Source organism: Etheostoma cragini, chromosome 7 (assembly GCF_013103735.1).
Source record: "Etheostoma cragini isolate CJK2018 chromosome 7, CSU_Ecrag_1.0, whole genome shotgun sequence".
Taxonomy (NCBI): Eukaryota; Metazoa; Chordata; class Actinopteri; order Perciformes; family Percidae; genus Etheostoma; species Etheostoma cragini.
In genome coordinates, this window is record NC_048413.1 from 12,556,911 (window position 1) to 12,573,365 (window position 16,455).

Below are 16,455 nucleotides of genomic sequence, written 5' to 3' on the forward strand. Positions count from 1 at the left end.
GGAATTGGAAAATATGCACGAAAATGAAGATAAGGTCAAAAATACTCACTTGCCTAATAATTGTGCACACAGTGTAGTTCTGATTAATCCGATCTGATTAATTATACTAACAACCATCGGAGTTCAAAAACGATGAAGGATCCAAAAAGAACACATCAATTGTTTGAAGTTATGCTTTCCCACTCAACTAACTTCCAGCTCAGTAAACTGCTCTGAAAGTTTCAATTTATATTTCAGTGCAACAAGTCTGTCACATTATTTTGAAAGTAAATGTCACGGGAAATAAAATCTGTTTCAAAATTGTTTATTTACAAGTTTTAGATTTAAAAAAAGTATAAATTGAAAAAAAAAGGTATGACAGTATGGGCCATGAGAATGCAAGTTAATACAGATGGCTACATATTCAGAACTCTTGGGCCACGACAAGCAATTTTCTTTTTGTTCAAGTTAAAAAAAATTGTTTGTATTAACGTTTCATCCGTTTCATTGTAGATAATTTTTGTAGGCTGTGTGGCGCAAGCCCAAGTGCCCGAGGGCTCACAAGGCCTTTTAAGCCAGAGCGTAAAGTGAAGCCACAGTGCTTCAGAGTCATAGGACCCAGTCAATCATATCAGTAACTGATAAAATTCCTACTGATAAACTGAAGGAATAAACCTCCACATTTAAGGTTTTTGTGACACACTGCTCCTTCCTGTCACCATCTTTTATCTGACAGAAACGTCCACAACAGTTTATTTTCAAATAAAAAGTAATTTCTAATTATAGAAGTATGTTTGTATGTACATTTCTGACTGGATGTGGGATGACGTTTGGTGTGGGATGATGGCTGATTTTATTCATATTATAATATGATATATTACCAAAGATAAACACTTCACTCTCACTGCCATGGAAACCCAGTCTGCAGTGAAGAGCAGAGGTTTATCAGAGGTTTACTGTCTCAGCCTGCTGTCAGGGGACGGAATGAGAAGACGACCCTTATTTTGTTATTTGGGTAAAACAGTTATAAAGAGCAGCACACAAACAGGCATACACTTAGACTGACCTCTAACCTAGAAAAAGGTTGATACCTAGATTAATGTCATCTGCAAGGTTATCAAGCATGACACATTATCTGCCCTAGGCATACCACTCTGAAGGCCAAACCCTTATTTGTGCTATTCAGGTGCCAATAACTGCATAACCCACATACTACAAATCTGCACATTATGACCTAAATGAACAATTTTTATATAATTGTCACATATTCATTCTTCAGGTGTCAACAGCCTGATGTCCTGTAACAGCAGGTCCCTTTGCATGTCTTGGCAGAATGTGTCCCAAATTGCTTTTTAAGAAATATAAAGATGATAAATATGGTCAACCAGAGGGTTAGAAACATGCATACTACATAGCTCCCAACGTCTACATATCAGAGCTCAAAGATGTTCAATGTACATTAAATGGTTCTGCTTAGAACGGCATGGTTATGAAAGTTTAAAGAAAAAGAAGGGAAAAAGAAGCTCTGATGTAGTTTTCTTGTTGCTGTGACAGTTAGGATTCTTCATCATGAATCACTAAGTCCTTGGTGTACATATTGTATTGTCCAACCTGAGGGTTTTGTTGTTGAGTCATCAAACCAAACAGGCAGAGGTAGATTTGTCACGTCATGCTGGGTAACAGGAAAGATTGTTGACCCTTTCCAGCTTGAGGGCTTGGCAGAACACAAATGTGCGTGTGTGTGTGTGTGTGTGTGTGTGTGTGTGTGTGTGTGTTTTGGGATTTAATACAACTCAATCTTAGATGTCATTGTTGTTTTGTGACAACTGAGTGACAATGACCTCTAAATTATTGTGATCTTTGCACCATTACTATTTGTGCAATCAAGATTTTGATTTGGGATTTATTGTGACCACTGACCCGAAGACCCTACTGACATAGTCATCGTTGGTCTTTGACCGACACCTTGTGGTTGGTCCCAGAATAGTCCCTCTGTATTTAAGATCACCATGTGAACAACAGGTGGCGCCACTTCATAATTTGTTCCTTTCCAAAGTGATCCTGACAGAGGTCTGAAAACAGTAAATGAATCAGGAGTCTTAAAGTAACAGATCTCTAACAGTGCCACCACATCTGTGGGCTGTGTCTAGGCCATTACAGGTCTACACATTATTTACACATTTACACATTGTGAAAATACTTGTCGGTTAATCAAATTTCAAATAAAATGAATCTTTTTGAGTTACTTCAGTTTTACTTGAATTATGTTGTTATTCCTTATTATTACTTACATTTTTCTATAATTTTGCATTTATTGGTATTTCCTGGTGTTTTCTTATTACTGACATTTCTATTTGTAATCCTGTGGTAATGTTTCTTTTCTAACGCCTTAATTTTGTAAATTAAGGATCAAAATAAAAGTTAAAATAAAGCAGCTTGTTGTGGCATTTGTTGTAATGTAAAGGTGTAAAGGTTTTAAAAAAGAAATGGTTAGATGGCAACAACAGAACAACAGGGTCACCTAAGTAGCAACTATTTCTGGGCGTGATGATAAGTTAAATAGAAGAAAAAAATCAGTAGCGCATACAGAAATGAGAAACCCAGTACACAATTAAAGGAAAAGAAAGCAAAGGATTTTGTGTGGCTATGTTTAAAATCTAAACAGGCACTCCATCAATCTCAACAGACATGTAACAGTGGTAGGCTATTATGTAAACAAACTGACATTTAAAAGATTACAATTCTGAAATGAATGCATATTTGGTTGTGGTGAACAGGACTGAAGTGGATTAAAAGATTTAACTCTAACATAATATTAATATATAATTGAATGACAGTTTTGACACAGACATTTTTGTCCACGGACACCAGAGCAACTTTTGAATAAGAGGTAAGTCTTGGCGGCTCATGGTTCTCGTAGAAACTTAAGATTTTTTTTTTTAAAGGTGCAGTAAGTACGTTTTCTGACTCCGTAGGATATACTAGCCGTACCCGAGGTTGGGCTCACTAATGTAACGTCAAGTAACGCAAGTACCACTCTGTTTAACTCATCGGCGCACGACAAAGCAGAAACAGGAAACCAGGATGAGTTCACGGACAACCAGATACCAGGACTCTCAGAGTGACTGCAAGTCTCTCTTGTAAACTCACTGGGTTAAGATGAGTTCTTTTATGGTGAATGAAAGGTCCGACGAAGTAGGTCATCGAATCAAATCAAAGCATTGACAACAATGCAGCTGCCAGTTCGGCCGTTGTTTACCTTTTTCTTCTTCTTCTGGTCCGTAGAAATAGCAAAGTTGGTAGCCTTTGCTCATTAGCGCTTTATTCAGGAAAAGCCTGAAACTGATGGACAAATGACAGTTACAGCGCTCTCATGGCGTCACATTTTCGCATCCCAGCTTGGCTGCGGCTACTGTAAAAAGGCCTTTAATGTTTTATCTTTTAAGCTTGTAAGAATGTAAGCATCTGACCATAACATGACCTTTAATGGTGCCATATATTACATCAAAGTCTGCCTGCTGTCCAGATAAGGTTGGAGCAAAGACACACACTGGCCAAATTCCACCTCCGTTAGCAGCAGTAAAAGGTTTTGGGTTTTAGTGGGTATAGCCTGAAAGTTTTGACACTATTTGCGGCTAATATCAGCTTTCACCACCTCATATAAAAAAGGAATTGTTTCCATCTGAGAGAGATATGAGAGTGTGTTTGCTCATATGTAATTCTATTGTTTGTCTTGTCACATGTTTGTTTAGGCCATCATGCAACAGCAGTGCTCTGACCAAATATAATCACGTGGTATTAATTATCTGGTGCCGATAGATGAATTAAAGCCACAGGTGGGTTTCATCAACAGTTTATTTTACTTATGTACACATGCAGAGAATGTGTTGCCACATACAATAGACACATATTCACTCCTCTGTTTTAGAACTGGAATACAGCAGCGAGTGAGAGGAACACATCAAGAAGAAGTAAATCTATGAACTGCAGTTTCCTCTGTGACGACCCTTGTCCATTTATTGTGTTGTTCTGGTGTGTGTGTCAGGGTTGCCAGCCTTGCTCAACTGTATTTAGGGCTGCAGCCCATGCTCTGCTCTCTTTTCATCATGCACCGCCCTTGGGACGATATAGCTCTTCCCTTATTCATTATAAGTTGACTTTTACTTTTACTTAAAGTTCCCATGGCATGATAATTTTACTTTAGAATGTTTATTTATTTTTTATTTTTTTATTTACAGTATGTGCCTTCTGGGCACGGAACATACAACATCACATAACGTGACAGGGGGAGGATTTGTGCGTCAAGTAGAACAGCAGTTACCATACGTGCATCAAGCATTAAGAAAATATGAAGATGCTGTCTGAAGATAGGGGAGAAAAAAAAAAAGTTCCTGATTAAGGATTCAACATGACGAAAGGAGGATTTGAGCATTAAGTAAAATAGGAGTTGAACAAAAGCACATCGTAAACTTACATTTTAAAGATACTGCATAAAAAACAGGGAAAAGACATTTCTTATTAAAAGACTTTCAACCTTATTTTTACGATGCAAGGTGGTGACGCTGTGATTGTGCACCAAGGCTGAATTTTGGGAAAGAGACTTCAGATATGGTATTAGGGGAACACTAAGGTCTATATTAAAACATCCAAAGAGCACCATGTCATGGGACCTTTAAGTTCATGTTCTTTTGTAGTTTGTCCAGATAAAGCCTTTAAGTTGATGTTTGTGTGAGATTCCTTTTTTGTTACAAGAAGGAGACAACTTGTAACACCTAACAATTTAACGAGTTGAAATGTAAATGACAGATTGGCTTTTGGTCCAAAATACGGATTGGATTATAAACATCAAAGCCTCAGTGGCTTCTTAAAAGAAAATCAATGCTTACATCCAAACACAACAAAGGGTAAATAATCCCATTTTGTTGAATTATTTGTTTTATTTCAACAATTGGAACTCTTATTTAAAGCTGGTGTAGGCAGTTTATTTTGGGCGTCATTGGGCAAAAAATCTATAATAATCTTTCAGCATATTGTAATTTAGGTGGTCTGAGAGAAAACTAGACTGCACCTACTCCTGACTACACTTACCTCTGACACTTTTTGGCCTTCTAAAACATCTAGCAGGTGTTGGCTCACGGCGGTAGTTAGTTTAAGTTCATGGTTATGTAGCTAGTGAGAGCCTTAAATAACAGTATGTTATTTTAAAGGGCTTTACTGTCCCACAAGTTTGCAAAGAAAACAGGACTGTAGTTCTCAATTCTTAAACAGCCGCTATACTATGGCAACAGGATTCCAATCACAATCGGGATGATTGAGATAAAAAACGTACTCGCACAGGTTACTGCATGAAGCGTGTGCATGTGCCTGTGCAGGTAGGATGGGCATAGGCAGAGAGGGAAGAGATGCAGTAGAAAGTATTTTCCTTTTTTTGGGGGTGCATTTGCCAGAAAACGGCCTACCACAGCCTTAACAAATGATCAAAATACTATTCATCCTCTTGTTTTGTTGACACGTTGTCCATACAAAATAATGTAAACACAATCTGCTGGAGGGTCATCAAAAAAGATTAGTTTTACCACTGAATCACTTTTCAATCTTTGGCTATTGAGGACAGGTTTGCTGCATCTCTATTTTATCAAATTTTCCTGGATCAAGATGGATTTTTACTAAAACATGCAAGTGTTTGTGTCTAATGAGAGTGTGTACAGACAGAGCATGTGTGTGGGAGTGTGTCCATACGATCAGCTCTGCATTCCAGAGGTATAATCTTATCTACCTCCTGCTGTGTTTATGTACTTCTGAACTGTAGGGCAACACTGACATACACATACACACTCCAGTTCATATGTATTACAGTAACACAAACAAATGGAGATGTAGTGATAAAAGAGCATGAAGCAATTTATGTACTTTGCTTAGACAAGTATCTAAGCAAGCTGTGGCCTCTGTAGTGGCACAAACCATCACAGACTCTTTGTTTTTCTTTCAGATTGAACTAGAGCATCACTGTATTGTCACATCCCCCCCACTACTGACACGTGTGCATTGGGGAGATCTACTGTATCCTTTGAATCCTCACGTGGACAAAGATGAGGCAGTCTGCATAAAGCATCTAATGTAAATGGCCTTAAGTGACCATTACCTATCGTCTGAAGGGACTGAATGATAACAATGTAGCCGATTGTTTAAAAAGCTATCAGCATGGGGTTTTAAAATGTAAAACATGGCTTTAAACTGCACTTGTGTACTTATCACTTGAGCAAAAAACATTTGTACAATCACAATAGGTGTTTGGGAGTTGGCTTCTTTTCATACACATGAAAGGACACTGGAGTACAACACCGTATGGTCACTGGTCACCTCCACCACCTTTAATCAAAGCATGTTCAAGATGTAACTTTACCATCAATGCCATAAAAACAAGCTTTAACCATGTTTCTCAGACAAGTCTGTATTTTTAAAGGGCTATTTTTGGCAGGAGATTACCTGACCCCCAAACATTTGCAGTGTTTTGGCATTAGTTTGTAAAACCTTCCTATACATTAGACTGAATGAAGATTTGTCAGTACTTTTAGTTTAAAGAGATTTCAGCAGACAGTTTAAGCATCTGTGGGAACAGCGGCTGGTTCATCCCTGAGGCCAGAGAGGACAGAACATCTGTTGTGAGCAGCAAAACTTGCATGTCTTCACGTCCTCTGTGTGTCTTGAGGTCACTTAAACCTTTTTGTAACACAAATTGTCTGCAGTATGCCCCACGCAAACTGCTCGCCTTGGAAAAACAAATTCAACAGTGTGTAATCAGCTGTTTTCAACTTACATCCTCCTATTCTATGTGTGTGTGTCAATATTTAGTTTGTGTAAGTGAGAACACAATATTAACACAATTCATGCAAATTATTTTAAATACTGACATTAAATTCTCAAACATAATTTCTACTTTCATCCTCAGCAGCAGACCCACAACTCAGATGACTTTCACGTGTGTCTTTGCTGTTTGCTTTTTGTTTTTACTGCTGCCCTGTCCTCCTGACCTCCAGTAGACGTGGCGTCGGCGTCAACAAGCGCTCTAACGACGTGTGAACTTTTGGGCATGCCGTGACAATGGCGCCATTTAGAGACAGGTGCATACAGCCCCCTCACCCACCAGCAACACTCACCCTGCAACCGAGGAGCTTTTAGGTCCTTTGCAATGCTAAAGAGGACCACTGAAGACTGTGACATTCCTGTGTTAATGGCTGGCACCTGATTTTCAGACTCACGGGGTGTGTGCACCAACAGTTCCCTAGTTAAAAAAACAGCCCTGAAATTTAAGGAAAAGGGCTCATATCCGGATTGGATAATAATAAACGTTATTTCATGTCCCAATTCATGCAAAACAAAGTTTTACATAAAAAGTAAATGATTAAAAAAAGCAAACAATCGTGACATTTACAATAACACAAGGATACATTTAGTAAAACAAGATAATGAAAATGATACATACAACAACAAATCCCAATTTCCTTTTATTACTTTAAAATAAATTCTGGTAACACTGGCTAAAGTGTGACTTTGGAATGTGGAGCTGCTTTATATTACGCACACACTATGCGCACATTGGCACATTAAAAAAAAGATAAAACATTAAGTGACACCAATGTCGTTTAGGGATATATTCCTCGATTCATTTTATGCCACCTGAAGGTATAGGGTTCAATAGGGCCCTGTCTGGGTTTAAGTTACATCATCATATTGTTCCTCTTAACTAGGTTAATTTCCCCAACATCATGCTGTGAGCAAACTGGAGAACAGTGCCTCTTCTATCTGAATGGAATTATTTCCCGCAGAGAGACAGAGAAAGAGAGATGCGACCAGGATGAACTGAGTGCTGAGAACGAGAAAGAGGACGTCTGTTCCCCTTACGCATACGTTCTTAAAAATGTCTCCACCTCACCAGGGTGCGTAAAAGCCTCGAGGCACAGGCACAAAAAAAGAGCAATTATAAAATGTCTGTTTTTTGACAGTGAATGGGTCTTAATGTGGTCTAAACGTTAGTTGGAAAATAGCTTGCTCCATTCAAATATATTGAGCTTCTCTAAATCTTTAAACTACAATATGCCCATTTTTTTCACAGTTATCTAGAGGGGTGTGTAGAAAGAAGACAGCACAGAAGGCCAACTTACTCAGAAAGTAGGAGCCGACAGAGGACGCTCCAGCTTCAGTTTGCCATGAAACATTTAGTAAAAGAATGGACTGTGGGGTGAATGTACAAGGTGTAAGAAAGCTTTTCGTAAAATCCTAATTAGATGTGATCGGTCTTGTGTGCATACCATCTATTCATTCTTTTTCCAAATTGAAAAACAGTCTTTTGCCCATTTAACATCGTTCAAGTCCAAAACATTTTTGCCGAACTTCACTTAATCGATTATTTTATTCACATGCAATAGAAATAGGCCTAGTTGTTTGGCTACAGATTGAGCCGTTAAAGCCGTGAAAAGCACAATCAGATTTGCGCTTTTCTACAGCTTTTGGCACATTGGGCACCTGTGGTGGGCGCCCTAACACGGAAGGTGTGTCTTTGGGCGGAGACATGCCCACCCACCCCGCTGTTTCTCTCCTCTGGTTACTATATGAGGAGGCAATTTCGCGATTCCCTCAACAAGATACCTTCCACCCCGGTAGTGGTCTCTCCAAGCGTATTTTTCCCCGTTCGAGTGGAGTTTGACACTGTCTGCAGAAGAGATCACTTTTTTTCTGAGCCCACTCCGCCGTGGGAATAAACACTTTTTTTTAATTAATCGGGGAAGCCAGAGATCAACATGCCTCGATCATTCCTTGTCAAGAAGTATTTTTCCAGCAAGAAGCCATACTACAGGGAGAGCCAGCTGGAGAGCCAAACTGGTAAGTTTGCTTTCCTCTCTGATTGACTGAATTTGATGCGTCTGTTGTTATATCTGACAGGTTCAGTGAATCACAGTCATGCAGTTAGTTATGAAAATTGCTTCATCAATTTACTTTCTGAGGCAGAAAGTCTGTAGCCTGTAGTTTTCTGGGTGGAAAACCAGGGCTTTGGATCACCTGGAGAAGTGGCTAAAGCTAGATGGATGAGGTTATATTGAAAGCAGGCTGAAACAAGACATCCAAAAATGATAACAAAGTTAGTGTTCTATTACATTATCTGTCTATTACAATCCACCTGACTATATTTTCTCTGTGTTGCCAGCTTTTGTCCCAGAAAGCTTTCCACGGGCAGAACTCCCAACGCAGAACAACAGTTTGGCCCTGACCTGCTATCCCACCAACTCCTTCTTCAGCAGCATGGACACCATGCCTGCACCTCTCTCCCCTGTGTCTCTGTCCCCTTCACCGCTTGGCCCTCTGGACCTCAGCAGCTCTCCCTCCAGCAGCAGCGAGGAAGATGAGGATGGCGGACGGTCTTCAGATCCTCCCAGCCCGGACATCATCCAGCAACACATCTACCACTGTCTGCACTGTAGTAAAAGTTACACCAGCCTCTCTGCACTGTCCCATCATCAGAAGTCCAACTGTGCTCCACAGCAAGAGACCCCTTCTCTGCCCACTGAAGTCTCTGCACGTCCAGCTTTCCACTGCAAAAACTGTCCCAAGGAGTACACCAGCCTGGGGGCCCTGAAAATGCACATTCGCTCACACACCTTGCCCTGTGTGTGTCCCACCTGTGGCAAGGCCTTCTCCCGACCATGGCTGCTCAGAGGACACATTCGCACACATACAGGTATGCATCAAAGAAACTTTTCATGTCAGTATGTCAGAGTAATTGCATTGATTTCCCAGCTCTGTTGGCTTGTAAATGTAACAGCTGATTGCACCTTGTGCTCATTGGTATTCATTGATGTCTCCTGACGTATGAGCAAATGTTATTGATAAGCATGGCACTAAGTAATCTCAGCCTCATGATGTTTACGCATGAAAAAAGGCAAAAAATGCATTAAGTAAGTTAGGGTAGTGTTCCTGCTCTTTTGTTGGTGTAGATCATTTGAAAAACAATGAGGAGAGGACACACCTTTTTTCTTCTTCCTGTTAATGAAGTGAATTCCCAACACTAACAGTTGTGTCTTTTAACCAGGTGAGCGCCCCTTCGCTTGTCAACACTGTAACCGGGCCTTTGCTGATCGCTCAAACCTGCGCGCCCACCTGCAGACCCACTCTGAAGTGAAGAAGTACCAGTGTGGCTCCTGCTCGCGGACCTTCAGTCGCATGTCCCTGCTGCACAAACACACCGCCTCTGGATGCTGCCCTGCCTCATAGACTTGCATTCCCTGAACTGTTCTCATGAGCCAATTGAAGCTGGTCCATTGCCCCGGGTTAGAGCCAATATACACAGGGGACAGTAGACTTCAAAGCCAGGACGGGACAGAAAACTGGACTTCTGTTGCTTTTATAAATTGATTCTTAAGTGCTTTTTCCAGGATTCTGTAGGTAGAGCTATGAAGTCATATTGGTATCTGCTGGACATATTTGCTGCGTCCTGGCGGCTGTATGTATGTGTGATTTGAGGGCAGCTGGACATCCAGTTAATTCCCAGGAAACGCCATCGGTGCCGGCCGGTCCGGGACTCTGGCCATGTTGCAGCTGCTGGGGTGTGTGTATGTGGGGATGTCATTCCTCACCATACTATACATTCATGGCATGTGAGTAAATGAGTGTGTGTGTGTGTTGAGACAGCTGTCTGTGTATGGTGTACTGTGGAGACAGGGCGCTGAGAGATGTGTTAGCTGTGACCTCGGTGACAGGTGACTTCTGCTCGCCCCTCCTCATGCCAAAAAACACTTTCCACACACTGCGTTATGGGATGTGAATGGACCGCTTGAACTTGACCAAACACGTCTTGGCTTTACCAATATTGTATTTTTACAGTCTAAATGAAAGTTTATTTAGACATGTTTTAGGGGAATGTTTTGACCAACAGTTTTTTTTTTGTTGAACATGCATTTCAAATGGGAATACTGTGCCTTTTTCTTCCACATGTAAATAAAAGCTTTGTTTAAAAAAGAAACTAATGTGTATCTCCAATAAGTGCTCCAGCATTAATTCGTATCTCAGCATGCATTGTATTAACACAACTCTAAATGAGTTCATCAGGACAGACATGACCGATTCTGAATGGAAGGGTGTGTGTCAGGAGAGGGGACAGGTTTGTGTGATGTTGAGTGATACGGCGGTACACCTGCACACACCTGCCAGACTATCAGCACACACACAGAACTCATGCATAAAGGCGAATGCAGGTGGAAGAAAGGTAGGTGAGCAAAAATGCACGTCATAAAGTAAAGTAATATGCTAGGCAAGGAAAGCAATCCTCCCAAGGGCCTGAGCGGGCAAATTCTGCAGAATAAAAGTCAGTGTGAAATTAGCTGAGTGTGGGAATCCCACTGACCAACTTCCTGCTGCATGAGCGGCCACAGATGGAAGGCTCAAGACCAACAAAGTCAGGCTCCGGACAGCTCGACAAACCTCACTGACACATCCACTCCGTCTGCAACCATCTGCTCAGTAATGGTTATACTCTGGTTACCTTATGAGCCCAGCTGAGAGTGAACATCCAGGGTGCACATATGGCAGCAATGTGTCTACAATCTCCACTGCCCTCCTGACCCACACACACACACACACACTGACGCCAGCATGTCTTAGTGAGGTAACAGCACGTTTCCTCCCATAGCTCTGTTTTGAGAGGTGTGTGTGTGTGTTAGGGGGGTTTGAAGAGACTCAAAAAGCTCAGGATCAGGTTGCATGACTTAGCTTGCCCAATGTAAACAGCACCTGACAGACTGCGGGACAGCCACACACACATGCAGACGTTTTGAATAAACGACTTTACTTTGATCAAGGGGGATTTTTCATTTGTCTTGCCTATGGGCTGGTTTGATGCGAGAGGAGTCATTTAGCTGCTACACACCTATGTAGGTAGTGAGTCAAGCAGGCCACAGGGGACTATACTTTGCTTGAACTGTCGGCAGTGTCAGATTTGGTGGGCCCAGAAGGGGCAGCAGGGTTGGATGAGACACATAACAAGTCAAATACGGCAATGGAGGTAGACAATATTCCATTTTCTCTTTGGGATATGTACACGCTACCTCAACAAATTTATACAAAAACATGGCGATAAACAATGTAATTTCTTGATGTTTCGGCCGTTTTGAAATTCAACTCTGACACCTTGCTAGGGGGACATTTTTCTGGTTGGCAGTGTGTAGGAGGCAGTCTATCACTCTGTAGCTCTGAGGCAATGAGATCACTGGACCTGTCACCTTTCTTTTCCACTGTGTGTTTGTGTGTGTGATATCCTATTGGTCACCTCAAAGTGTTTTAATGTTTGCAGCATCAAACAAGCAGCCCCTGACTAATGTGACATTCCTGAGCCATTAGTGACAGACATATAACACCGCCATATAACATAAAAAAAGAGGGCTGCTTTAAGGGCTTTTTAAGAATTATTTTTAAGCATTATTGCCTTTCCCTAATAAATTAAAACAATCAAAGTGTAATTGCGCCTTTTTGCAGATACCCGAGTCATTTGGGAGCCTGGCTGGTGCTTCATGAATTCTACTTTGGTGTTAACAAAAGGTGATGTTTGACAGTTTGCAGCTGGGTGAGTTTACTTTTGTTAGAATGCCGTCATCTTGGAAACAGAAAATATATGTCTTTTTAAACAATCATCCTGCAAAGAGCCATAAGTGGGGCTTCTCATGTGTGTAAGAGCACAGATTACAGGGCTGCATAAACTCTCACTCCTGATTTGAGCAATGGAAAACTGCATATCAACAAATTGAAAGCTGAAATTGCAGTTTTCTCCCTATACCGCTCTGCTCTCACTGAATGTGTTTGTGGTAATGTTTGGGACACAGGAAGTGGCCTGTCAGTCTTATATAAACACAGCACTTCCAAAAAGTGTTGATATAAAGCGTCTGGGTTTGGCTACAGCTGTTTGTGTGTACACGGATGCATGAGTGTGTCAGTGGGTGTCTCTCAGGGGTTCATAGTGCTCTATATCATGTAGGAGAGAGGGTACAGTATATTGCTGAAATCAGAGCTGGCAGTGATTGCAGAGATGAATCACCACAGGATCATTTTCGAGCCAAGAGGTTTAAGTCACTGGGTTAAAGTTCCAAACCCTTTTACAAATTTCATTGCTCTTACACAATATCACTGCCCAAAGCTTCAGCAGCAACCTCCTCTGCTGGGGCTGGACTCTCTCCCCTTTATCCTTTAAATGACTCAAACAATAGATCTGTAGAGGCTGACAACATTTCTCCAGGCTGTATAAAACAACATGCATGTTGGATAGATACAGTAATACCATGAGGTTTAAAAGGAGAGGGGGTACTAGGGACAAGAACATGATAACGGGAGGAGAAAAGACGAAGCAATGAAGGAAAAATAGTTTTACAGTAATATTGGACATTGGGGGAGGAGGGGTTGGGTGTCTGGTAAAGAATAACTTTTTTCTGTTCGTTGGCCGTTTATCAAATCAGTAGGGAGTAGAATATGCTGGAATGCCACATGTTGCAATGTGGACTTGATCAATGACATGTGCTGTGAGGGCTGAGAGATGCGCTCACTGTGGATGCTTTACTTGTGAGGGATTTTTTACAAGTCTAGATGATTTCAAGACTTCATACTCAACATGCAAACCGACATGGATGCTTCTGCACACAAAGAGCTCAGATTTCTGGACAAATAAACAAGGTTTACCCAAAGACAGGATATGGTCTCTAGGAGGGGGTACACACCATTTCCTGCCCACCTCTGCACTCCCGCTGTCCTCCTTTAGTGGTACGTGTGTGTGTGTGACTGGTGCTAAGCTTCCTCCTAAACACAGACCCTCTCTGTCCCTAAAGGTCAGAGGGTAGAGAATGAGCCATAAAGGGACAGGAGGGTAAACAGATGTGTTGTGTGTAACAGAGGTTCACAACTTTGTGCCATGCAGAGATGTCTGCATGCGGGTTTCCATTGGACCTAAACAGTAAATCCAATTTTCCCATAAAACAAACTTGTTAAAGGCTTTTAAGGAAATCTGGAAACGGTTTAATCTTAATTTACTGTAAATTTAGAATTTCTCATGAATGAAGAAGCAGGCCATGCTTAAATATAAATCTTATGGTATACATTAAAAAAGATAAAATATAGTGTGTGCAGTGTCAGTCAGTAGAAACTTTGGTGACATTAATAGCAAATTAAACTAATTTAGCCAGAGTTTGGTCAAGTTATGTAAACACCTGTGTTCATCCAAGTACTGAGTTTAACGAACGGTAGGCAGTTTACTTGAGTGTAATGTAGCATGTAACGCTACTTTATACTTCTACTCCACCACATTTGAAAGAAAAATACGGTATGGTTACTACATTTATCTGACAGCTTTAGTTTCTCTAAAGATTACGATTTTACACATCAAAACTAACGTTTGATAAAAAAATGCAACTAAGTTTGAATACAGGATTTTGTACTTATAATAGGGCATTTATACATAGTGCTATTTATATTCCTTAATTTGGTTATTAATTAAATTATCCGAGTACATCTTCTAATTCCACACTTAACCACATGAAGGGATGACAACTAGAGGTTTTCCTGTCACAGTAAACTCAGGGTTAAATATCGTGTATCTCTGCCATCTGGTACAATTATACTTGATCTGATTAATGTTATATTATGCAACAGAAAAATAGGACAGCATGGTTTACTGTGTGGTGGTACACTGGAAGAGACCATAGCTCCATGAAGTTGGCATTGTATCAGTACCTTAGCTGTTAAGTGTTTCCCGTGGTGTTTCAGGCATGGGAGGTTAAAAGTTGTTCCTCCTTCTAGAGCACTTGTTCCATAGCCTCCCTACGCCCACATTTGTTGCATGGAACAAAGTGATTGTGGTTGCATTGCATCAGTGGTAATGGGACCATGGCTTAACACACTTCATTTAACTGATTAGCCAGCTTCACCCACAGACAGCGAGAGAGAGAGAGAGAGAGAGAGAGAGAGAGAGAGAGAGAGAGAGAGAGAGAGAGAGAGTGGCCTCTCCGCTCTCCTGTTATTGAAGCTGTCTGTGAAAATCCTAGTTTCATAGATTTATCTACAATGAAAACCCAGCACGAAGCAGTGAAAAAACATTTCTGTTGTTGTATTTTCAAAGTGTGCGGCGACCACATGTGGCAACCCATGATGACTGCCCCACTGTCCAACCAATCACATAATTCCCCCCCCCCCCCCCCCCCCCCCCCCCCCCCCCCCCCCCCCCCCCCCAAACCGCCGGTAGTAACCCAGGGTGTGTGCAATTCACATTGAAAGAGTTCCTAGTCATATCCTGTTCCAACCCACCTCCCATCCTAGGTTGTGAAGCCGAATAGATCAAGGAGGGTTATCCCATTCTGTCATACAGTCGACCTGGGTATAACCCTTGTTGAGTCATTGGTGTGAAAGGTGTAGGAGAAAGAGAGAGAGAGAGAAAGAGGACAGGTCAGTAAAATTGCCTACATAGAGCTACATTAGGGTCTTGCTCAATGAGGAATCAGTGAAATCAGTGCCATACAGTGTCAGTGGCATCTACTCTGATTTATTTCAACAGTGAGCCAACCAGGCTTAAATGTGGTGCAAGGAAAGGACTCCTTATGTGCTAAAAATCACACACACACACACACACACAGACACACACACAGACACAAAGACACACACACACACAGTGTGTGGCCAGCAAGTCATGACATGAGCCATGTTGACTGGCTTGGTTTGAATTTTAAAAAGAAGGGTTGAACACTGATCAGACAACCCTGGCTCAACACTGGTCAGTGGTGTGAAAGAGGTTTAAGAGAGTACTGACAGAGAGTGCGATATGTGGAGAGTATTCTGTAAATGAGTCTGTGCTGCACTTGGCAGCTGAGAACATAAAATCCCTTATGTGTCTTCAATTCTTTCAGTCATCCCCCTCTTCCCTATCTCTTGCTTCATGTTGCATCATTCTTTTTCTCCTTCTCTCCCTCTTATTACCACAGGTATTCAGGTATTTCCCCCCAGGGTTCTGCTGGTGGTGCTGAGAGGTGCAAGGTGCACTTTTGTGCTCCTGTCAGGGCCTGTGTGGACCCAGGGGGGCGCCCAGCCAAAGGACCGGGACAGTTCCATTGTCCCAACGCATTCCAGTCAATGAAGGATATGGCAGGGAGCGAGGGAGGGGTGTTCAGTAGGGGCCAAGATGGGTGGAGATCAGTCTTTGTGTTGGGGATCTAGAGTTTGTCTGTGTGTGGGACTGCAGAGAGCACAGATTGCCTCCCTTCTCCTCCAGTCTTGTCCCGTCCTGTCCCTTCAGAAGCTGCGGGGCAGGCGAGTGCACCTGCCTGAAATCCACACCCCAGGGGCAGACGCCTATCTCCCCCATCTTCAAGGTTTTACACAAACATTGCATGTGCCACACACACTGGTGTCCACCTACACTCTTTTAAACAGGAGAAGGCCATCAAGTTGTATCATACT

At 41.7% G+C, this 16,455-nt stretch overlaps 1 protein-coding gene across 1 annotated transcript; it reads left to right on the forward strand.

Moving 5' to 3' along the window:
- The first annotated feature begins 8,576 nt into the window (after window positions 1-8,576).
- snai1b (snail family zinc finger 1b) lies at window positions 8,577-10,989 on the forward strand. The gene is made up of 3 exons (XM_034876469.1): window positions 8,577-8,859; window positions 9,182-9,712; window positions 10,064-10,989. The coding sequence occupies exons 1-3, from the start codon at window positions 8,778-8,780 to the stop codon at window positions 10,243-10,245; spliced, it is 795 nt and encodes a 264-aa protein (XP_034732360.1). The 5' UTR covers window positions 8,577-8,777; the 3' UTR covers window positions 10,246-10,989.
- The last annotated feature ends 5,466 nt before the right edge of the window (window positions 10,990-16,455 follow it).

Coding starts and splice junctions, on each gene's coding strand:
- snai1b (XM_034876469.1), top strand. CDS start 8,778: ATGCCTCGATCATTCCTTGTCAAGAAGTATTTTTCCAGCAAGAAGCCA. Junction 8,860..9,181: donor CCAGCTGGAGAGCCAAACTG/GTAAGTTTGCTT, acceptor CTGTGTTGCCAG/CTTTTGTCCCAGAAAGCTTT. Junction 9,713..10,063: donor ACACATTCGCACACATACAG/GTATGCATCAAA, acceptor TCTTTTAACCAG/GTGAGCGCCCCTTCGCTTGT.